Here is a 21,796-nt window from a genome sequence, read left to right as displayed (position 1 = left end):
TTTGCCATTTGCCACGAAGCAGTGCACTCCGTTTCCCACCTGAAACGTTATGCAGCACTGGTGTCTAATAAGACCACTAAATAGTAACGGCTGCTACTAATTTAAATCAAACTGGTTATACAATAAAACAAATTTATTTTAATCTGTGCCCTACAAAATTAGGTAGTTATCCTTAAATGTATTACCCATTTATTTCATTTAGATGTAGTAAAGATATTTACTATATCACTTAAAATTCGTAAGACGGTGTTTCTTAGAACCTAAATATCTTTTTTATGTCTAGAAACATTCAATAGCTTGAGCCAATTAATCCTTCAAGATCACTTGGCACTGCTCTTCTGACTCTTCACCTTTTGGAGGTGCATCATGGAACGGGAGTGCGTTTTAAGGTGCGAGTTTCTCTGGAAGGAGCGATCGCAGAGATCGCACCGGAAATTCCGCTCGCCCGTATGGATGACCATGTGGTTCCTCAGGACGTAGGCTGTGGTAAACTTCTTGCCACACTCTTCGCAGACATAGGGTCGATCGTTGGTGTGAGTCCTCTCGTGGATCAGGCGGCCCATGTAGCTGACATACCTCTTCTCGCAGAAGCGACAGGCAAACGGTTGCTCACCGGTGTGGACACGGTGGTGGGCACGTAGTTCACCAGAGGAGAGAAACCTGGCTTTACAATCCCTAAGAAGATACGGAATTAGCATGCCAATCTACAATTGTAAACTGTGGGCGAGGCTTACTTGCAGCCAAAGGGTCGTTCGCCTGTGTGTTTCCTCATGTGGCGTTGGAAAACGGATTTCGATGTGGCATGGGTCCCGCAGAGCTCGCATATGTAAATTTTGTCATCCAGTTTGGTTGATACTTTGAGAACTTTTCGGGTAGGTGCCCACTTTACATCTATTTCATCATCGCTCTGCTCCGCTTCCGTATATCGAATCAAACTGTTGTCCGTGGACTCCTCTTCAATCAGTACCTGAAAGGTTTCTTCGACCAACACGCATTTTTCCGATTCCAGCTGCGATTTGGCCTTGGTATCTTCTTCATCCGACGCAGAGTCCTCCTCCTCGATGGCCAGCCATTTACGTTGGGTCTTGATGCAAAGCTTCCGGAAAGCCAATGCCGATCTGAGTTCCGACTGACAGCAAACACACATGAATCCGGGAACATCTTCCAGCTCCAACAACTGGCATACCCATAGGTACTGATATTATATCTCACAGATTTGAGCCACCTTTCCACTCACCCGCAGTCCGGTTATCATGTGCAAGTGCTTTAGATACTTTCGGTTGGCCAAATCGAAGAGATTCAGGCTCTTCTCGCAAATCTTCTGCCTTCCGCAGACTCTACAGACCTTGTTCAGCATCTCGATCTCTAAACTCGACTGATAGACAGACAACTGTGTGGTGATTTCATTCGGAAGAAAACGATATAAATTATGCATTCAAGGCACCAATGGAGGGGGAGTTTTGTAAAGTTCGAATCTTTATTTGAATAAGTATTGATCTGTTAACAACTGGAGCAGTCTGATAAAACAGAAACTGCCTACAAAGTTAAAACTTAATAATAGGTGTAAATAATGTTAATGAAATCAATAAAGTGAACTTGTGGGTATTACACTTCAAATAAGTAACATCTGCAAGATAAGGATGTGCAGGTTCAACTTTTAAAAACAAAGCAAATAACACTATATTTATGTTTTGGTAAATCCGCATAGCCCACGTAAAAATGTGTCGCTATGTATTCAGAAAATATTTTCATTTTAAAATGTTTGTTCGTTTTTGTACCTTTTGGGTTAACACCTGATGTTTGAATATATCTTAGATAACTACCGATTTAGTGTTTATCAATAATTCGTTAGTTACGATTTTTGGAAGACGATTTTTAAAGTTTAAAAACTTCAATATAATTTTTGAGATTACCTTTTATAATTGCATATTATTTTTTGAGATTTTCTAGTAAAAATACCTTTCCAGCCCAATAAGTATGTGCGTATATATATTTACGTCTCTATAAGACAATATAGGCACTTTTGTGATATCAAGGAAGCAATCGACCAATTGCAATGCACATGTAAATTATGCAAAAAATAGCAAAAAGTCGCAAATAACATGGCCGTTGAGAGGTGATTTGAAAAACTACGAACTATAAAAAGCTATATATTTTCCGAAGCTGTCTTACTGTTGCAGGGTTTTAAGGAATTTCCAAATTTGATCAATATTTTTAGACCCAAACTTGATATTGTCTTTTGAGGTTTATGTGCTGTTAAGTCTTTGTGGATTAGCTCTTACCTAAATTTGTTTCTTGTTTTTGGTATTTTGATAAATCATATGGTAGCTGTAGCTGAATTAACCTTCCTGGCACAAAATGTCGAACTGCACCTGCACCAGATCTTCGTCAATGGAACTGGTCAGTGGGGTCAGTGAGGTGGCTTGGGACCAGGTTTCATCGGATTCATAACTGAGCATGGACATGTATTCCGACGACGATGTGATGGCTTCAGCATTCCGCTTGTGGGTATTGGAGACATAGTGGGTGGCCAAGTGTTTCTTCAGGCTGAACCAACGATCGCAGACATCGCAACTGAAAAGGAAAATTCATATGATGACAGAATGTTTCTTAAAGAGAATGATTGATTTCATCAAGTACCTATACTTCCTCTCAACTTGGTGGGACGCCATGTGGGCCTTCAGGATGCAGGTCCTGGTGAACGCCTTGCCGCACTGCTCGCACACAAAGGGCCGCTCGTTGGTGTGGACACGCTCGTGCTTCTTCCTGCCCACCACGGAGAAGTAGCGACGATCGCAGTAGCGACAGGCAAACGGGGGCTCCACGGTGTGGTGGGTGAGATTGTGGGCCTGCAGCTCACTCGCTGCCAAAAAGGTCTTTGGGCACTCCCTGAAAAATTCAGATTCTTTATGTGTATACAGAGAAAATGAATTTACATATGTACATATGTACAATGTTTGCTGATCGGATTCATGATAGTGGACCAGATACCAAGAAGTTAGATAATAAAGAAGATGGTAACAACCTATGCATATATACATAGGTAAGGGTATATTATCGTCGAGTTGCACTTACTGGCAGGGAAAGGGCCTTAGTCCGGAGTGTTCAAACTGGTGCCTGTCCAGAGATGACTTATTGTTTTTAATAACTCCACAGGTGGCGCACTTGTGGATTTGAACATCGGGCAAATCGTGATCCGACTCCAAGCCATCCTCATCTGGAAGATCGACTTCCTCCAGCTTAACATCGCTATCCGTGGCCTCCGGCTCATTGGAGATCTCCACTGGCTGATCAAATTCGTCATCACCAACTGGTGCATCCGGTGAAGCTTTATTCTCGTTTTTTACGACAATATCCACTTTTTCCAGTGGCACCCTGGCTCGCCCCCTCCGCCACTGGTTCGTTTTCTTCTTAGGTGAGGGATCATTGGGTTCTACCTTCTCCGCCTCGTTGGCCCCCACTTCATCCCCTTGCTGTAAGGGCACCCATTTCTTCTGCTGCAGGATGCACTGCCTCCGGAAAATCATGGCCGAATGGAGATCGGTCTGGCAGCAGAAGCACACCATATCCGGAGCATTGGGAATCTGCTGAAGCTGCATAATAAAAAAAAAAAGGAAGTGCTCATACATATGTAAATTGCGCGATCCATTTTGATTCCTCAACTCACGCGAATTCCGGTTATTAGTTGGATGCGACGTAAAACATCCTGTCTGCCGGGCTTGAAAAGCACCACGGCTTTGGGGCACAGCCGGCTCCTGCCGCAAAGTCGGCACACATTTATTAACATTTCACGTTTTTGGTTTAAACAAATAAAATAAAAGAGTTGGTTGTGGGCTAATGTCCATTCACAGCGAAACGCACACACGGCCAGTGTTGTAAACGCACAAGGACATTCAATTCGAAATTACGCGCCAAGGTGCTGGGATTCCAACAAGAATTTTTTGGAACATTTTGGAGAGATTTTTCTTTGCCAATTAGTTAATAAAAAACATAGATTGGGATGTCTAAATGAGTTTCGGTTTTATTTGACTGAGTGCTTTGAACTACTGAGGCCAGGGCCATTGCGAACTGTAAGAAACCTTTATGAATTTAGGGCCGAATAAGAGGTAGGATTAAAGAAAGTCCTAGGCGTTCGAGCAGTCGTTGTCCTCGTACGCCTTCATCATATTCTCCTTGATCTGCAGCTCCTTGTGGAACAGCACCTCGTTGTGCAGCGCCTCCTCGCGTTCGCGGGCTATCTTGAGCTCTAGGAGATCAAGGCGCCGTTGCTCGATCTTAACGCGATAGCGATGGAGCTCATGCTGCCGCTGGCGGAAATTGGGCAGCTGGCTGGTACCTGCACTCCCGCTGCTGACACTGGGGCACTTGTTGCCTCCTGGTGCTGCTGGTGATGATCCGCCCTTCGTCCCGGCGGCCACCTTGCTCGCCGCAGTGCTGCGCCTTATTGGCGATGTGCTCCGCCGAGTTGTGGGCGCCGAGACATGGACGCTGATCAGTTCGCTGCGCGAATAGGGTCCCGGCTCCTGGTGCTGGTGCTGGACGGGACTGTTTTTGGGTACCTCCAGCTCGCCGGAGTAGCATGAGTCCGTGTCGTTGGCCAACGACATGCGCCGACGCTGGCCAAACCGAGGCTCCACCTCACGCACCACACACATCTGCTGCGGCGGCAGGCTGAACGACTCCATCTTAAGGTCCGCTACCTGTTTGCAAGATGTTGATCCCTGGGAAGTGCTTGGGCAGCGCTCGGTAGCCAGGTCCTTGCTCCGCTTGTTCTTGAGCGACTCGTGGGAGGGCTTGTAGCGCAATGCCAGGCTTGGCTTGGTCGTCAGCACGATATCTGTCGGATCCTCGGGCTCGGTTGCTGCAACTTTCTTTGCGCCACGCTTACGCTTGTTGATTCCATCGAAAAGACGCCGCCAGTAGATGATCGCCTGCTCTTTGGAGCTAATCTCCTTGGGCTCCGGCAGCGAGGTGGCCGATGACTGATAAACATTCCAGGTCGTTTCCCGTAGGCTAACTGACTTTTTGGCCAATTCGCTTTCGCCGGTGCTGGCGTTCTTTTTTCCAACCTCTTGCGCTGGCAGGTGCCAACTTTCTGAGGCCGTGCGTCTCTTGGTGGGCACATCGGCCGCCTGACTTCTGTTCAGGCTGCGCGAGGTTAGGCGCCGATAGTTGACCAAGGAGTCGAAGGTTTCCTCCTCCTCGTTGAGCTTCCACATGACGCGGCGACTGCTACTGGACGTGGAACGTCCAAAGGTCTCTTCTGGAGAAGGAAACACATGGGTTTAACGACTTAAGGATGCTACTTTCGGTTGACTCACCCGACTTGTGGTTTCTATCCATGGCGATCACTTTCCGCTTTCCGCTGACAAATCAACTTTGCCCGATCCTCGAAATTGCCACTGGCCTGCAGCAGTTCTGGTTTTGAATTTATAGAGTTTACTAATTTGGGAGACCTGTCTGTGTGTTGCTGAATATCTGAAATTTTGGAGGCACGAAATAAAATACACCTATCATACTCGAAAAGATCTAACTGAACCCACGGCCTACTAATAACAGATGTTGGTTCTTTGTTTCGATCTTTAATATTCATTTGCATCGAGTGTATAGGTTCTTTTAAATTTTGTTGTTGTTTTGTTTATTAACTATCCGTTTTACACGCGCTTTAAAAGTATGTTAACATTTTGCGTTTAACGAAATTACATAAATATTATACAGGTAAATTATTCAACATAGGATTGTGGCTTTGGTTTTCTTTCAGCTTCCAGCTGTTTGGTTTCAGTAAAATTGTTTCTTCTTTTTTCTTTCGTTTTAAAAGCATGAGATTTGTGGACTGTGGCGAGTGTTTGTGATCGGTTTGTGCGTTATTTTGCTATGAAACCACACAAAGTTCTTACAAATTATACACAATCTTCGGTGTGCTTAGACAATGTTTGTGGACATTAGTGACTAGCATTGGAGGAGCTGCAATCCTCTGTTTTTCGGTTCCTCGGTTCGGGCGGGGATAATTGAGCGTGATTTATTGGTTGTTTTGAGTTGCCAATAGGCAGAACTGGAGAAGAAGTGTTTCGCAAAATGGAGGGTTTTTGCCTAGTTTTTAACACTCTATCAATGTTTAATGTGATTTAGCTAATTTGTTTTTCGCTTTCTTTGTAAACGTTTGCCCGCTTGGGTTTGCATTGTTTTTAGTACCGTCTTGAACATGTTATTTACGCTATTTGCTAGTTTTATATAAAGTAGTTTCATTAAAGTACACACATGGTCTAGACTTTTAACTGGGCTTCATGATGCGTGGCTTTGTCCTCCTTTTAAATATTGGTATGAAATATTAAACGCTTCTCTTAGTGGTAATGAAATATTTGAATGCCCTTTCGGCCATCTGGTTCATGATTCTCATTCTGATTTTGACTAGATTTCGTGAGATATTCTACTGATTTTTTACAATTGTTTTTAAGATTCGAGCTATCTGTGAACTATTATAAATTATTATTTCCACACATTAAATTTGTTTTTCGGCTGCTTTTCGATATTTTTTTTACAAAAAAATTGTCATCTTAAAATTGTGAAAATTATTCAAGTTTTAGGTTTTGCTTGTTGTCTTATATTGGTTCCAATTGATGCTTAAATGTTAACAATTTTTGTATATAAAACCGTTAAATATATGTATATAAGAGTGTGTGTATGTTATCATAAACCTTACTATACATAATTATTAATATGCTACATATGTGTTTTGTTTTGTTTTGGTTTCTTTTCTTTCTGTTTGGTTTTCTCCTCGGCCATGAGCAATTCAGCTGCCTACTGCTAATCAGCTTGATTACATTTCATTACACTGCACATTATCCTTTCTCGATCGTGTAGATTGCTAAACGTTCGCATGTATATTTGCTGCTAGTTGGCTGGTGTTTCTGTCTATGTGGCTAATCATAAGTTACTGGACGACACAGCGAGAAAACGAAGACGATGGCATACCACACCTCGGTCAGGTAAAGGGCGATCTGCAGCGTGCACAGGCAGTACTCCAGGCGCAGTCGGTAGGTCTGCAGCAGCAGCAGATAGGAGACGCCCACGAAGCAGGGGGCGGTCATGAAGACCGACAGTATGGCCGACCAGCCTGTAACGAAAGCAAAAGAGCTTATTAGAATCTTGATTAGATTGGAGGATTCTAAAAGAAATAGATACTATACTACTATAATAAGATAATCTAATGTAAACATGATAATAAGCTATTTGGTTTTTAAAGTTTCGTAGTTCAGTTTGATTAACTAAACGCTTGATAACGCTATTGCGGGTGATTCTATTGTGTTAGCATATCCTAAAATTAGACCAGCAAGCGGGCGGCAGTCTCCTACCTCGATCGGCCAGCGAACTCATGCGCCCCATTATCAATCGGATCGTCTCGAAGACAATGAAGCTAATCATCACCCCCGTGTCCAGGGCCAGAGTGTGTCCCGTGTAGCTGAGATTGATGGCCTTCAGGAGGCCCATGGCCATCTCGCAACAGGCGAACATGCCGAAGTAGAACGAGTTGAGGTAGATCAACACCTCGTAGTTCATGCTGGGATTGGGCTTCTTCGGCACGAGCGGTGGCGGACGCTTGGGCGGCATCTTTTTGCCGGCTTAGCACCTCCTCCTCTTGCTGCGGGTTCTACTTTTCCTGTTTCCTCCTGTTTTCTTCCCCTTGATGTCTACAAATTGTCTGGCAAATTGGACCGAATTGATCTCCCGGATCGCTCACACGGCGGCGTTGCTCACGTTGGGCACTGTATTTATAGACTGACCATAATAATAACGCGAACCTGCCGTGCTGCTCGCTTGGCCAATGCAGCGCCTGCGGCTGCGGCATCGCCATCGCCATCGGTACGGCGGTCTCACGGTTTGTCGCTGCGAAATGTGCTGTTTATTTGAATAATGTGCTGCTGGTCGTTGTCGCCTTTTTTTTATTTGTTTTCTCTGCTCGGTGTTTGGGTCAGCATTGACCGGCAGATAGCCTGCCTAGAAATGTGGGTGCGAATGATTTCACTGGCCATCACTGGGCTAGTAGCAAAGAACACTAATTAAGACTCCCTAGATGGAATATTCCCTAGGGCCCAGAACTGCCATTAAATGGTTACCTTGAAGTGCAGGGCGGGTTGGGGTGTATATAGGCCACGCATCGGTGGCGCTTAAATGTAATTTCAAATTCGCTTAGAAGGCATATAATAAAAAGAACTCATAAAGCGTTATATTCATTATGTCTCGCTGATGTCTGCTGAAGCTCTCTCCTGAAAATCGTACAGGGCATGTTGGCTAGCCAAGACCGAACGGAGAGCTCGTTGACAATAAACAGCCCTCTCATCTGGCCATTACGGCCAGGCTAACGTGGCCGCAGTGGGCCGTCTATATTACATTCAAATTAGAAGTGTGCATTGCACCTAGGGGACAGCAGCAGTGTTGCACGAGCCATGCAGTTCGCATATAATTTTAGACCATCAGAGCCGTATAAAAATACCAGAACCGAGCGGGTCCGAGGAGCAACTGCGCCAGCAGGGAGGCAACGCCACAAAGGCCGGACAAAAGAATGCAACCAAGAAATGCAAATTAAATGCAGCTTTGCTTTTGATAGAATCGGACGCGTCGTGTTTCGCTGCGTTGTGATTTCCGCGGGCGCGAATGATCTGTACGGATTATATAAGTTGATAAAGGTCCACGTACCTTGTTGAAAATCCTCCCAAGCTGCCACCCAATGGGTATGTTTCGCTACGCAGTTTGCTTCAATATCGGGTTGTATAGTGTGGATCCCTAGGCGGTCTAGTGTAGTTTTTTTGTTTGGTTTTTGTGTGCGGTGGCTTAGTCTGCATTAAAGTGGCTTAGTTTTGAGGCCTTTGCGAGTCGCTTGATGTGAAAATGCCAAAGGAAAGTGTATCGTCTTCGTCGTAGTCGTCGCTCGGCTGTGGATGCTTCTTCTCCATCTCCTCCAGGTGGGAGTGTTAGTGCTGGCTTGGTCTTGATCTCGATCTTGGTCGTTGACGTGGCGGCGGCAACGCAGCTTATCAACTGCTAGGTGTATGTGACGGGGCGACACATTGTACAAATGAATATGCTGGCGTAGACTAGTTCAGCACCTTGTAGGGTGATCATTAAGGCACTCAGAATAATTTCGAGTTTGAGAACAAAGGTTTGAAAACAACACAAGTAGATAACAATAGCAAGACTGGGCAGTGTTAATATTACGGATGCGGTTGCTTGCCAGCCTGCAAAGGGAGAAAAACAAGGAAATTGTTAGCTACAGATGCATGGAAAATCGTATAATTCATATAATTTGTTTATAATTCGATTGATTAATTCGGTTTATTCGATTGAAAATGATTCAGTGTTTTAAACTACAATACTAATCATTTCATGTTTATCCGACACAACACATTGCGATAATATTTACAGCCCCAATTACTTTTCCAATAACTCATTTTGATGATTCGCTTTGATAGATTTCCTTTGCATATTGCTTAATGTGCCAGAAGGGCGCCTTTCCCCTGCCACCACAAAACGCGTATTTTCATCCGGGATGATGACCATAATTACGCATACGCCGTGTGAGCTACATACATATACATATGTACGCCCAAACGTTTATGGGTTATAACCGCGGTGGCAGGGGAATGGCATGAAATGGGCAGGGGATATGGTGACCGGCCAAACAAATAATTTCGCCATGTCATCATCGCTGCCACCCTTACATTGCCAGTGTGGGAAGGAGTACTCACCACGATCGCTTAGACTGCTCTTCCGGCCGAAGACAATGCGCACGGTCTCGATGATGCACAGTGAGAGCAGGATGCTGGCCTCCCGGGACAATGCGTTCTCGCCGTAGTTGAGATTGATGGCCTTTAGAACGCCCACGCCCACTTCGAAGGCGGCGTACATGCCAAAGTAGAACGAGTTCAGATACATAAGTATCTCATAGATGAGGCTGGCGTTCATGGTGGCCGCTACTGCGGAATCGAGTCCGTGACCGTTGCCGTATCCGTGTCCTCCTGCGTAGCACCCAGTTCCTCAAGGCGGCAGGTGCGTCGCCCCTAACCGGTTGGATGTCACCTGGGCAGTTTGGAGCAGCTCCTCCCGCTTTTCCACTGGCAGCAGCAGGTGTTTCGGCTTCCTTACGCCAGCATTGGGACCTTTGGGCGGTCTGTGGTGAGTGGTGCCTGCTGGACTGAACAAGTTTTGCTAATTGCGGTCTGCTCGTATTTACCTACATATATGCATACATACAGTCAAACTTCCTCAACTAGCATAAATCAATTGAATTTCATAGGTGTTTTTGTTGTACCTAATCTAATACACACATAGAAATATATATGTAATTATTTACTAGCATAGGATTGACCGCCATTTTAGGTCATTACCAATTTAACGGTAATTTCATTTGGCAACAATGGGGGGTACATATATGTACAAAAGTACTTTTAGGTTCTAGAATCCTTTTTCTTCGTCACTAAAGGATTCGTTTGATTGCAGTTGTACTACTTATGGAAGTTTGACTGTATTTACTTGTCATCCTCACCTCTTCCACTACCTCTTCTTCTTGTTTTCGTTCTCCTTCGCCTTTGCTCTTCCTCTTCCTCTGGCTGCTCCGCCGTTACTGTTGTTGCCCTCCTTCTGGATGAAGTCCCGTTGTCATGGGAGTGTATGGATGTTATGTTATGTATATGCAATGCACGCAGGCGACAACTCTATGCTAATATTAAGTACATGCGTTCACGTTTATTTATACGCGTGTGCGTTGTTGTTGCCCGCTGGCCTGGCTGGTTGTTGTTGTTGGTTTGTTGGCGAGAGACGAGTGGCACATAGAGGGGCTTATATAAAAACTCTGCCCAGGAGGAAAGGAACCTCTCCCCGCGCTCTAACGCACATGCACAAGTGTGGCCATGGGCCACTAACGGAGAAATTGCCGATTCCAATTGGAAAATATGAGAGCCTACGTGTTCCGGTCACACTGGAAATCAAATATTATCCCATTGAGTTTCTTCATTCGCTAAATATGTTAACAATTCTTTTAATAGCTAAAAGTACATAACTTTTATTAAATCGGCAACACACGTTGCACAAATAATATTACGCAAAAAAACGTACATTTTTGAATATACATTAAAATCAGTTAGAACGTAATCAATTGAAGTGATTGAAAATAGCATATTTGAATTGCCCGCCAAAGGCGCTGTTAAATTGGCCAGCTGGTAACCAAAGCGATAACTTTATATTCGATAGCTGCAGCCATAGCAGTCGTATTTAAAATCGATTAATAGTTCCGGCATCTCTATCTGATTTTATTGACCTATTTTGGTTAAATTGCTTTATTTACCTCAGGTTTTCTTGCGTTTCGCAATGCCGGCCGATCAAATTCAATACTCAGAGAAGTACTTCGACGACAAGTTTGAATACAGGTTAGTGCGTCGCCCCTTTCAGCACCCGTCAACTGTTTGTTTACACGTAACCCGCTTTCCCTCCCTGCAGGCATGTTATCCTGCCACCGGATTTGGCCAAACATGTGCCGAAGGCTCATCTGATGACCGAGACGGAGTGGCGCAACCTGGGCGTGCAGCAGAGTCCTGGCTGGGTGCACTACATGGTCCATGCGCCGGAGCCGCATGTGATTCTATTCCGACGCAAACGCATTCCGGCTGAGGACGCTCCACAGGTGGCAGCCGCCAATGCGGCTCAGGCCATCGCGAATCTGTGTGGTTAGGCCGGGGATTTCATATCGCCGAGGATCGCTCTTCCAAGGACGCACTCACCAATGCTCACGCAGTATTTCATAAGTTAGCATCAGACGGCCTGATGTAAAATTACAAACCATAGCTTTAGGGAGCATTTCAGCTGGAAAGTTCAAAGACACGAAACGAGCTGAAGACATCGTTTCTGTTAATTTCATTAAGTTTATTTACCTAAAATACAAATCGAAGCGTACGCCCTGTGTACAGACAGTTTAAAAGTAGTGATTAATTAATTGACTAATTGTAGCAGCGCCATACCGCCGGCAGCAGGCGATCCGTCCAGCTCTGGTTGCTCAGGCTGCAGTTCTTTAGAGCGTAATGCTCCATGGCGTATAGTGAGATCAGCGTGGCGTTTCCCAGGATCAGAGAGAACCACAGAAAGATGTTGCCCATCACTTTAGGAGCACTCCGCATCAGGAACACCAGGGCAACACCCACGACACCAAAAAGGAAGAACATCACTGGAAAGAACATTTGCAGGGCGAAGCCGAGCACCTGCTCATGGACCACAGCGGAGATCATAAACACTGCCAGCGAGGCGGCCACTTTGGAACCTCGGAACACATGAGTGTACATATCCTTGTACACGTACTCGTACAGCCAGTCGTGCACGACGACATTCCAGTTTCTGTAGTAGCCATCGTACGTGTGCGACGTCCACCAGTCCTTGTAGAACATTCGATCGCCGAAGCGGAGCAGCTCTGACGTGAAGTTCAGCCACGAGTGCAGGATTAGGTAGAAGCCGCACAGGAAGATCACAGCGCAGGGCAGCATCATGCCAAACAGCTTGAGGATCAGCTGGGAGGGTCCCATTGGTTCCAGACCGTACTGTCCGAAGTGCTCGTGGATGTGCCGCTCATGGATGAACGCGTACAGGAAGGCTATGGCCACCACCTCCAAGAGGCGATTCAGGGCGAACTTCCAGCGGATGTGGGAGGTGCGCGGGTAGCTGTCTCGGTAGATAAGCGTGGGTGCAAAGAGGAAGTACGTGTAGCAGCTCAGCGGCGGCACAAAGGGAAGCCCACTGGCCTCCTTCTCCTTCTGCGCATCTTCCTTCTTGGCCTTGCCGTTCAGAACCCGCTCTGCATTATACCGCACAAAGGCGTGCATCTTCATCAGCAGTCGCGTGCTCTCGAGCAACAGGACGCACGCACTCACGAAGGGCAGGTTGAACTTGAGGCACAGCGACGTCGACACGAAACAGAAGACCAGCTGGGAGCTGATGTACAGGATGAGGCAGCTGTGCGACCAAAAGCGCTGGAGGGAACCTGCAGGATGGAGAAACCGATTAGAAATTATGTTTCTAGAAATAAGGTCCTTCAAATGATGGTACTTTTATATTCCTACATTTATCGCTATATTCTTAGTTATTAAGCTTAATGGGAAGCGCATTTTTTAACAATCAGAGCAAATGCGCAAATAAACGTTGTACAATTCAACCGAGATGAGTAACTTAGTGAATTGTGAAGTGAACTTCCTTTGTTAAGAGCGATGTCGTCACAATTTGCTGGTCAAGTGGCTCAACAAAAGGCTTATGTTATTAGCGTTTAACTACCTGCACTTTTAATAAAGCAGATATGGTTTCATAAATGATCATTAGAATCTTTAACTACGACTCATCCTATTAGTGACCATAACTTAACCTAATTATTTTACGACAATTGGATCAGCCCACTTACTGTGTGGTTTCAGCCTGTGCCTGACCAAGGCCCATCCGCGGAAGGCGAAGTAGAGCGCCAGGACGAAGACATGCTCCAGCAGCCAGACGCCCAGTACCCAGTGCAGCCGGCGCAGTCCGCCGCGGAAGGTGCCCAGGCCCAGATCGAAGCGGCCATCCACAAAGTAATCGTAGCAGATCACGTTCAGCAGGAACATGACCAGAATAATGTAGAAGATGTGGTAGATGGTGCGCATGTGCTCCACCTGCAGCAGTGCGGTGAGGTACGATTCCCGGGCAACAAACACTTTTTCGGGCAGTTGTCGCCGCTGCTTGCGGACGGATGTTTCGCTTTGGAGCGGTGGCCTTGGTTCAGTGCCATTTGCATGGCCATTTGGGGCGTCACTGACGTCTGCTGGCGCTTGGTTGGTAACGCGATTGTGCCAGGTGCTCTTCCGATCGGATTTCTCGAAGTTGGGGAACTCGTGGGCACGCAGTTCCCGCTGTCGCAGATCCTGCAGCACATCCTCCACCATGCAGGACAGGCGCTGCTCGAAGTCGCTCAGCATCTTGGACTGGAACTTCTGCAACTTGTCGTGCACAAAGCTGAGATCGGGCAACCTGGTCTGCGCCTCCTCCTCGTCTCGTTTCTCCACCCTTTCCGCGGCCATGACTGCTTCTCAAATGTTGATTCTGAAACTGTTCCTTTGCTTTCGGTGTTAATCCTATCCAGCTGGTGGATCTTACAGCAGCGACTGCCCCCGGGGACGTCAGTTTGCACAATGTACGCGTTGCTGGCGCGGCTGTGTTGTTTTCAAATCCGCGACGATAACGGCGCTTGCTGACTTAGCAGACAGGGGCGGCACTAAAGGGGGTCAAGTCAATATTAAAATATATAACATTTATATTATATATTTATACATTAAACTATTAAATTAATAATCAAGCAAAAACATTAAAATACATTTTTGACTATTCTTAATTGATCAAAGTATGAAAACTTCAATATGAATTACATTTTTTCTAAATTTCTTATATACTATATATTCTTTTCTATATTCTGTATTCTTAAAGTGTTTTGATGGTGTTTCAACAGAGTCATTATAATTTATTTCCTAAACGAATAGTATTTTTGAGTTAAGTACTAGGTACTTAGCGTGAAGTCTAAGACTACCTCCCTGCTTTCAGTTCTCTTAGCTTCAGTTCTCAGTTCTCTTAGTCACTCTCTTCTTGTGGGATCAAGCTCCACTTCCAAACGCCCGCGACACTGGGCCGGGTCTCGAGTTCCCTAATGCTAAGTTTAAGTGCGCTACAATTGTAATTGAAATACATTTGGACTAATATCTCGCACTTTGAGCAAGACGGCCGACTGACTAGCTGTCAACGGCACTTTAATCAGCCTATTCTACGCCACAAGTGCGATAAGCGCTGTCCATTGGCCTCGTGGTGGCTTCTGATTCCCACTCCCAGGAGACGAATGCGAGTGCACTTGCACCCGATTTGTTTACATGATGCTGACCCGATTGGGGTGCAGCACAGTGGACCCTCGCTCAAAGCCCCCCCCTTGAAAAATGCACTTTCAGTTCCAATTCTGGATTAAGAGAAAAGTGTACTTAATATTGGATTTTATTATTAATATTATATATTTAATTCATTTTAATATTATTACTATAATTATGTAACAAGGTTTAAAAACTTTGAAATGAACACTTGATCTTACAATATAGCGTGGTATTATAAGTTTGAATCCATAAAGTTTGTTTATCTCTATCAAAGTTCATAGGTTCTATTGATAGCAGCTAATAAACTACCAAGATTAGCAAGTTTTGTAATCACTTTGCGGCTAAGCGCACCTGTGTGATCGTGATGTACTTACGGAAATAGTCTGGGTAATGCTTAGTTTATAAGGACAGGGTACTTGAGGCATTTCCCAAGAGCACCAAAAGCCAAGAAACTTCCGATGGGAATTGGTTTTTTGACTTGAAAAATAGTTATTGCATGAATCACTTAAGCGTTGATGGTTTATAATTAAATATACCCGTTCCTTATCTTACGCTTACGCAACCAGAATATTTAAAATGTAGATTATTTCAGTAAATAGTTAAAGTTATGTACCATTAGATTAGTTGAGAAAGTTAAAAGTGGTTTTTCTTGCGGTTTAACGATTGAACTACTACCTTCTGATTTCTAAATGTAATAAGTACAAAAATTTGTTACTTAACTTAGTAAGGATATTTATATTCTCGCTGTGTGCGTGCAGTAAGTGCATTGAATCATTAAAAATGGTTTCCAAATATTTTTCAACAAATACTTGTGTTGTGTGTAAATTATGAAATTTTTAATTAGCGCATTTTTCAGAGCCAAAAAAGTATACCAAAATGGGTATACTCGTATAGCTTTGCTGCACCAAAAACATGGCCCAAATTGCGATAAATGTGCGTGTGTGTGTATTTGTATATTTTCGGTGAATTTCGGCATATTTAATTGCAAATATTTACGAGAGTGTAAGTATATGCATATGTATGTTTGTAAGTGCGCGTCCCGATGAGTGGAATAAAAACAAATACACGAGCGCAAACATAGTGTTTTGATAGCGAAAAATGAGCCGAAATTAAAGCTCACGGCCATAAGTCCTGCGGTTCGCAGGATGCACGCGGTGTGTGTGTGTGTGAGTGCGGGTGTGCGAGTGTGTGGGTGTGCTGGAAATAATATTAATACTGTGCAGACGCAATAACCAAAAATATTTATTATTTATGCGAAATAAACAGCAGCGGCAAGAAAAACTCAACGCACACACACGCAACCATAAACCAAATATGAAATTAATGCAAAAATGACAACAGCAGCCAGTGCGATGGCTAGAGCGAAAAAATAACAGCCAAAAACGGAGAGTGTAATATATATGAAAATAGGAATAATAAAAGCTGCTCCACTACCAGCTACCACTACCATCGTAAAGCACAGCGACCCAACAGGACCAAAAGGACGAACAGGACCAAGTCGAAGTCAAAGTCGCAGCGTATTCATAAAGATGCCGCCCAAAGGCGGCCATTACGGAGCAACCGAACGGGCGGCAGATCCAGATCCTTTTGCCGGGCTAGGAGACAAGCGTACACATAAAAAGACATTTTTATTGCCCCCCATTCCGTTCCAGGGAGAACCAGGGAGGCCAAGGAGGCCAAAACCGTGGAGTTGGGGCCAACACAAAAAAGAGGGAGAAGCAAAAAAGGCAACAAAAATATTATGCGACCGCATAAAAATCTATATAATTCATAAACCCGCACTCGGAATAGTGATGGCAGTGCGGCGATTTTTTCAGACGTTGGATTGTTACAAAATATTTCGCAATATTTAAAACATAAATCTTTTTGTATAAGCAAAGGGCACACTTTCATGCTTTTATTTTGCTATGAATCAATGTATATAGAAAATTATTTATTTGACTCCTATATAATATACAAATTCACGTCAAATGTGGTAAAAATGGTTGAAGCATTTGAACAGTTAGTCGAGACGAGGTGAACATCGTGGATGATATATGGGCATTTTGGAAGAGATCGGCGGCATCACTGACCCAATGAAATGGTGGGAAGTTAGAGAGTGGAGAGCGGAGACCGGAGACCGGAGAACGGACACGGGAAGGCAAACACGTACGCCGCTCTGTGGCGGCCATATTGGGTCATAAAAAGCACTCACACACACTGCCACACACACACACACACACACACACATAGGGAGCAGCATAAAAGCCTGGCCACAAACCAAAAGCGGGCCAACAACAGCAACAATAAAGGAGGAAAAAAGTGACAGCAGCAGCAGAAAAAATTTTATGATCCTGCCTGCGCAAAAGTTTTGTGAAGCAGAAACATATAAAAAATGTTGCATATTTTTGGGCATGTGGGAAAATGGGGCGGCCAAAGTGGGCGGTGGGTGGTGGGTGGTGTGCGCATATGCGAGTGTGTGTGTATGTGCAGGTTTTGTCATTTCCGTTATTTGTCGTTGTATTGTTGGTTTATAGGCGCACCGTTTTGTGTGTCCCAAAATGAAAACAACAACAAAACAGCAACAACGCAAAAAGCACACACAAATTAGAAATGGCGCATTTTTTTAATTTGGCAAAAAGGCCCATAAAACGCAGTGAAATTGCCAGCGATGATGCCATGAGCCATGATTAGAGTTTCAGCGGATGGAACATCCATAGAAGCCATGCCGATAAGTATACATATGTACATACACGAATAGGTTTTAGGGAAACACTAAAGTGTATGATTTATAGGGTTTTGAATTATGTATATTAAAGAAAGTTTAGCTGCCTCCATGGATATATGGGAATAGAAGAAAAGTATTGAATTCAATTTAGAAACAAGAAAAGTATTGACTTGAATGTAGGAATTTAAAATGCGTAAATAATTACTTTACCGAGATATTAAACATCTATTTTGTGTTGCATTTTGTATTTTCGTTTGGTAATTCAACAAAGGTTACACATTATAAAGATATACATATGTATGTAACCATGTTATAAAGAAATATGACTGTCACAGAAATGCATTTCTTTTTAAATATTTTCTAAATAAAACCTGGTAGCTATTAGAAAATATTACCTAAGTAGCTCACTTTCCAATCAAATATAAATCTTGCTATATTCCATGATCCAATGATACTTGGTAATGCACTAGCCAATCCCCAGTTTGCGCAAGAAAACTTTCTCGCAGCTTCATTAGCCTCACGTCCAGACCAAGGGAATCCGACCATATGGAAGCGAACAGAGAACCGGAATCCAAGACCAGAACCAGCCGAACCCTCTGCAGGACTCCATGCTGGACTCTGGCCACTTCCTGCCGCCTTTTGGCCAGCCACGTTATTAGCGTCTAACACATGGCTTCGCATCGTTCTCGGCTCCTGGGGGCGTTCGAACGAACGGGGGGCGTGGCCGGTGGCACACGTTTGCAAAATAAACTAAAGCTGCTGCGCCTGCCAGCCGGAATGGACTTTTGTTGACCCCACCGCCAGCACACAGGACTCATAAAAATATGCTTGAAATTGGTTTTGGCCGGAAAAAAGGGACAGAAGGAATAGCGGTGAGAATCGGTGGAGACGAAAGAACTCTTAGCAATATTTAATGTCGCCAACGATGTCAACTGGCGGGGAAAATCGGGGGGAAAGCGGATGGAAAGCGGGGAAAACTCGGAATGAACATGGCGACTACGTTCGCTTTTGATTGTTTTGCAAACAAAGCGAAACAGTCTTTGGGAATCAACCAAATGCTGCACCTAAAAAAAATAGTATATCATTTCAAATCAAAATATATTATATTTAACTGGATAATGCGAATGTTTTTAAACATAATTACCTTTTATTTATTAGATATATGTATATATATAGACTCACTTACTTTTTAAGAGGAATTTTCAAAGCATCCTATATACATTTTATTTCATAGTGTACCTCCATCGCCAACTCACAAACACACAGATAAATACGTTCACCCTCCCTCACACACACACACACGCATGCAGAAACTCACCCACTCAATGCTTTTTGCGCTCTTCTTTTTTGCCCACTTAAACAAAACAAAGGGGAAGCAAAGAAAACAAAATAAAAACGAACGGAAAAAACGTTGGCAACTTTTTTCGAGGGTGGATTTTCATTTTGTATGGTTCATGATTTCGAACTCTATTCGCTCCCCCAATTCCGCCCATTCAGTCCGTCTCACTCGCACACAAGTGTGGATTTTTTTTAGCATTACATTATTTGGAAATTTATGCGGGGGGCGGCCGATTCAGTGACTCATTCCCATTCCGCCCATCGATTTTTTGACGGCCATTGAGGACGAAGGACGAAGGGTGGGGGGATTCCATCCAGCAAACGAGCGATTTTTTATGTAGATTGGCCCATTATGTGGAATTAGTTTTTGTGTGGCTGCTGGTAGAAATGGCGATGCTCGTGGGATTTTATTGGCTGACGCAGGCTTTGTTCTTTAGCCCGAAAAAGTATGCAATGATTTTTGCCAAACTCATTGGCCATAAAAAATCAAGTTTTTAAAGTAAAGCAATGGGTTCCGTTAGGAAATTGGGCTGAATATTACATGCTTAAAAAAAACAATATTCTATATTAAATATATGTTTTTATGTATGTGTAAGATAACGTATTTAAAATAACAATACTAAAGGTATATAGTTATAAAAGTATATGTTAAAACGCTACATATTATTCGTAATTATTTTCAATGCACAATCTTTTAATTAAATAAATCAGCTTGCTCAAAGCCAAAACAGCATGAAAGGTTCGATAAGCAGAATTTTACTTGAGATTACAGTTCATCTTTTGCTTACTATCTGCACTCATTTTCCGAAATTTTCCATTGAGAACAAAAAGTTGACTGACCAATTGGGCAAACACATCAAAACATTTTTATCAGTGCGAGCAAACAGAAACCGTCACAATTCAGCATACACATATTTGCATTTTTTATTGTTAAACAAATATTGATTGATCTTTAGCTTATTTGACCACTTTCCACACAACTTAATTTTCTTAAACAGGGGACTGGAAGTTTATTTGCTGATAAGCGATTAGCAATGGAACAAAGAAAAAAGCGGGGAAAATGATGCGTAGAAAATTCGGAATACTACTGCGAATACATAACGAAAAAACGTTGGTATTATTATGATGAACAATTTCATACTACTTTTCTGCAGATAAATTATATTTTAAGCTACTACGTTTTATTCAACTAATAGAGGAATTTTCACACGTGATGAACACAACGACAAATAAGTTTCTTACAATTCGAACATCGAAGATTGTACGGAAAAACCATCAGAGTCTCAGGCAAAAGGGGGTCATAATTTCAATTATATTTAAATCAGGTATTTATGTATTTGCTGAAAGTTATTAAACATATCTTAGTCTTTATTTTATTCAAATTGATAAGAAATACAATATGTATTCATAAAATACTATATAAATAATTTATTAAATAAATTATAATCTGATTCATGAATCTATCTATATATTCCTACGCCTCTGCTGAAGATTTTCGGATTGAGTTGCTTGGTGGGTGGATGCTTAAATAGTCTAGCCACGCCACTTGGGGTGGATATATGGTTTCTATATGGCTTCGAACTGGGTGATAATTTAACAACAACAAAACCAAATTGCCAATGCGAAACTGTTTTTGTGTTTTACTTTTATTTTTGCTTGGGTGCCTTTTTTACACACACACGCGCACACAACCACACACAACACACAACACACATGCGGCAAGTGAGTGACATGTGAGGGGGTGGCAAACTCCCCCTTTGGGTGGTTGGTTTTTGCTGGTGAATGTTTCTGGCACAAAAAGCAAGAAATTCACATAAAAATATACGACTCCTCATTATGATAATACGAAAATAAATGACAGTGGTGTTTACACTCTAACGGTGAGCCAGGAAAATGCTGGGGATACGAGAAATCCCCATTTGGGGGATTATGTGGGGAATGGGTCCAAGTGTTAATGCAGCCTCTTTTTTTTCTTGGGGGATGCAGAAGTACGAGCTATTCGGTGGTTTGGCTAGGAAATAACAATAATGCGAGAAAAGACTGGGGAGCAGATCTTAGAAGAATAAATTTCATATTAGGCAAATAAATCACAATTAGGATAAGTTCTACTTAAGTGTAAATTTGAATTCGTATAATAAAATATTTACAAGTTGAGCTTTGGCATCCTTAAGTATTACAGGGTATCCGTTAAGCAAGGAACGGTGTGGCTGCCAAAATAAATCCGGATTCTGGCATTTCAACGCATTCATTAGAAAATAAAATATTCTGCTTTGTCCTCGCGCATCCTGTTTATCCGTGCTAACGTTTTATGCCTTTTGTTCTTGGCGCCCACACCTTGGCCGACACGACGAGTCCTGGCCATCGTCCTGATGGCCGCAATCTTAGAAAAAGAATTACTTATTCAGCGCTTGACATGGGCTTTTGGCCTGGCCTAAAAGCCTGCTGGCCATGCTCTGACCATGTTCTGGCCAGCTTGGCATGGCGTTGACTGTGCGACTAATAGGCTCGCATATTTATCGTAAGAAGTTCAATTTTTTATTCGCATTTGGGCCGTACGTTTTCCGGCTTAGTTTTGCCGGGGCCATTACCGACATTTTCCGCAAAAGAGCCTCGGCCATTAGCTAATTCTTTTTGGTCCGGCCAGAGCAAGATGGATGGATAGGGAGAAAACGAGACAGAGAGAGAGAGAGAGTGTGGAAGCTTCGAGTTGGGCAGGAAAATGAGCAGCATTTTCCAGCTGCCGTTGACGAGAAATACGTTACATTTTGCAGTTGGCTCGAGTGGGAAACGCAGGGGTCAACAATTAAATGCCATTTGCAATAAAAACAAACCTGGCTGGCAA

At 43.5% G+C, this 21,796-nt stretch overlaps 7 protein-coding genes across 9 annotated transcripts; 1 reads left to right on the top strand and 6 right to left on the bottom strand.

The window, feature by feature from the left end:
• Positions 1-190: 190 nt before the first annotated feature.
• On the bottom strand, positions 191-1,486 carry LOC122620423 (transcription factor Ouib). The gene is made up of 3 exons (XM_043797869.1): positions 1,238-1,486; positions 735-1,177; positions 191-675 (listed from the first exon to the last, which is right to left on the bottom strand). Exons 1-3 carry the CDS (start codon positions 1,433-1,435, stop codon positions 321-323), a joined length of 996 nt encoding a protein of 331 aa, XP_043653804.1. The 5' UTR covers positions 1,436-1,486; the 3' UTR covers positions 191-320.
• A 10-nt stretch (positions 1,487-1,496) lies between these two features.
• LOC122620422 (transcription factor Ouib) lies at positions 1,497-3,838 on the bottom strand. The gene is made up of 4 exons (XM_043797868.1): positions 3,668-3,838; positions 3,076-3,593; positions 2,641-2,889; positions 1,497-2,574 (listed from the first exon to the last, which is right to left on the bottom strand). The coding sequence occupies exons 1-4, from the start codon at positions 3,785-3,787 to the stop codon at positions 2,340-2,342; spliced, it is 1,122 nt and encodes a 373-aa protein (XP_043653803.1). The 5' UTR covers positions 3,788-3,838; the 3' UTR covers positions 1,497-2,339.
• Positions 3,839-3,995: 157 nt separating this feature from the next.
• Positions 3,996-5,517, bottom strand: LOC122618834. Its single transcript, XM_043795421.1, has 2 exons — positions 5,322-5,517; positions 3,996-5,263 (listed from the first exon to the last, which is right to left on the bottom strand). Exons 1-2 carry the CDS (start codon positions 5,341-5,343, stop codon positions 4,125-4,127), a joined length of 1,161 nt encoding a protein of 386 aa, XP_043651356.1. The 5' UTR covers positions 5,344-5,517; the 3' UTR covers positions 3,996-4,124.
• A 1,061-nt stretch (positions 5,518-6,578) lies between these two features.
• Positions 6,579-8,212, bottom strand: LOC122618835. The gene is made up of 2 exons (XM_043795422.1): positions 7,353-8,212; positions 6,579-7,114 (listed from the first exon to the last, which is right to left on the bottom strand). The coding sequence occupies exons 1-2, from the start codon at positions 7,606-7,608 to the stop codon at positions 6,921-6,923; spliced, it is 450 nt and encodes a 149-aa protein (XP_043651357.1). The 5' UTR covers positions 7,609-8,212; the 3' UTR covers positions 6,579-6,920.
• A 218-nt stretch (positions 8,213-8,430) lies between these two features.
• LOC122618837 (cyclin-dependent kinases regulatory subunit) lies at positions 8,431-11,968 on the top strand. Its single transcript, XM_043795428.1, has 3 exons — positions 8,431-8,729; positions 11,344-11,420; positions 11,491-11,968. Exons 2-3 carry the CDS (start codon positions 11,362-11,364, stop codon positions 11,720-11,722), a joined length of 291 nt encoding a protein of 96 aa, XP_043651363.1. The 5' UTR covers positions 8,431-8,729; positions 11,344-11,361; the 3' UTR covers positions 11,723-11,968.
• LOC122618836 (transmembrane protein 216) lies at positions 8,772-10,914 on the bottom strand. 3 transcript variants are annotated; one of them, XM_043795423.1, is made up of 3 exons: positions 10,541-10,914; positions 9,744-10,189; positions 8,772-9,233 (listed from the first exon to the last, which is right to left on the bottom strand). In XM_043795423.1, the coding sequence occupies exons 2-3, from the start codon at positions 9,958-9,960 to the stop codon at positions 9,040-9,042; spliced, it is 411 nt and encodes a 136-aa protein (XP_043651358.1). In that variant the 5' UTR covers positions 9,961-10,189; positions 10,541-10,914; the 3' UTR covers positions 8,772-9,039. The 3 variants fall into 3 exon arrangements, with proteins under 3 accessions (XP_043651358.1, XP_043651361.1, XP_043651362.1); XM_043795426.1 differs by having other exon boundaries at positions 9,744-10,184; XM_043795427.1 differs by having other exon boundaries at positions 10,553-10,914.
• Positions 11,893-14,209, bottom strand: LOC122618832 (sterol O-acyltransferase 1). The gene is made up of 2 exons (XM_043795420.1): positions 13,430-14,209; positions 11,893-13,018 (listed from the first exon to the last, which is right to left on the bottom strand). Exons 1-2 carry the CDS (start codon positions 14,076-14,078, stop codon positions 11,988-11,990), a joined length of 1,680 nt encoding a protein of 559 aa, XP_043651355.1. The 5' UTR covers positions 14,079-14,209; the 3' UTR covers positions 11,893-11,987.
• Positions 14,210-21,796: the final 7,587 nt, after the last annotated feature.

Source organism: Drosophila teissieri, chromosome 3R (assembly GCF_016746235.2).
Source record: "Drosophila teissieri strain GT53w chromosome 3R, Prin_Dtei_1.1, whole genome shotgun sequence".
Lineage (NCBI taxonomy): Eukaryota > Metazoa > Arthropoda > Insecta > Diptera > Drosophilidae > Drosophila > Drosophila teissieri.
This window is presented reverse-complemented; position numbering and strand designations above follow the sequence as displayed.

Coding starts and splice junctions, on each gene's coding strand:
- LOC122620423 (XM_043797869.1), bottom strand. CDS start 1,435: ATGCATAATTTATATCGTTTTCTTCCGAATGAAATCACCACACAGTTG. Junction 1,178..1,237: donor ACATGATAACCGGACTGCGG/GTGAGTGGAAAG, acceptor TGGGTATGCCAG/TTGTTGGAGCTGGAAGATGT. Junction 676..734: donor GAACGACCCTTTGGCTGCAA/GTAAGCCTCGCC, acceptor GTATCTTCTTAG/GGATTGTAAAGCCAGGTTTC.
- LOC122620422 (XM_043797868.1), bottom strand. CDS start 3,787: ATGTTAATAAATGTGTGCCGACTTTGCGGCAGGAGCCGGCTGTGCCCC. Junction 3,594..3,667: donor AACTAATAACCGGAATTCGC/GTGAGTTGAGGA, acceptor TTTATTATGCAG/CTTCAGCAGATTCCCAATGC. Junction 2,890..3,075: donor CTAAGGCCCTTTCCCTGCCA/GTAAGTGCAACT, acceptor TGAATTTTTCAG/GGAGTGCCCAAAGACCTTTT.
- LOC122618834 (XM_043795421.1), bottom strand. CDS start 5,343: ATGGATAGAAACCACAAGTCGG. Junction 5,264..5,321: donor GGATAGAAACCACAAGTCGG/GTGAGTCAACCG, acceptor TTCCTTCTCCAG/AAGAGACCTTTGGACGTTCC.
- LOC122618835 (XM_043795422.1), bottom strand. CDS start 7,608: ATGCCGCCCAAGCGTCCGCCACCGCTCGTGCCGAAGAAGCCCAATCCC. Junction 7,115..7,352: donor GAGTTCGCTGGCCGATCGAG/GTAGGAGACTGC, acceptor CTTTCGTTACAG/GCTGGTCGGCCATACTGTCG.
- LOC122618836 (XM_043795423.1), bottom strand. CDS start 9,960: ATGAACGCCAGCCTCATCTATGAGATACTTATGTATCTGAACTCGTTC. Junction 9,234..9,743: donor GAGCAGTCTAAGCGATCGTG/GTGAGTACTCCT, acceptor CTCCCTTTGCAG/GCTGGCAAGCAACCGCATCC.
- LOC122618837 (XM_043795428.1), top strand. CDS start 11,362: ATGCCGGCCGATCAAATTCAATACTCAGAGAAGTACTTCGACGACAAG. Junction 11,421..11,490: donor GACGACAAGTTTGAATACAG/GTTAGTGCGTCG, acceptor CCCTCCCTGCAG/GCATGTTATCCTGCCACCGG.
- LOC122618832 (XM_043795420.1), bottom strand. CDS start 14,078: ATGGCCGCGGAAAGGGTGGAGAAACGAGACGAGGAGGAGGCGCAGACC. Junction 13,019..13,429: donor GCACAGGCTGAAACCACACA/GTAAGTGGGCTG, acceptor TCCATCCTGCAG/GTTCCCTCCAGCGCTTTTGG.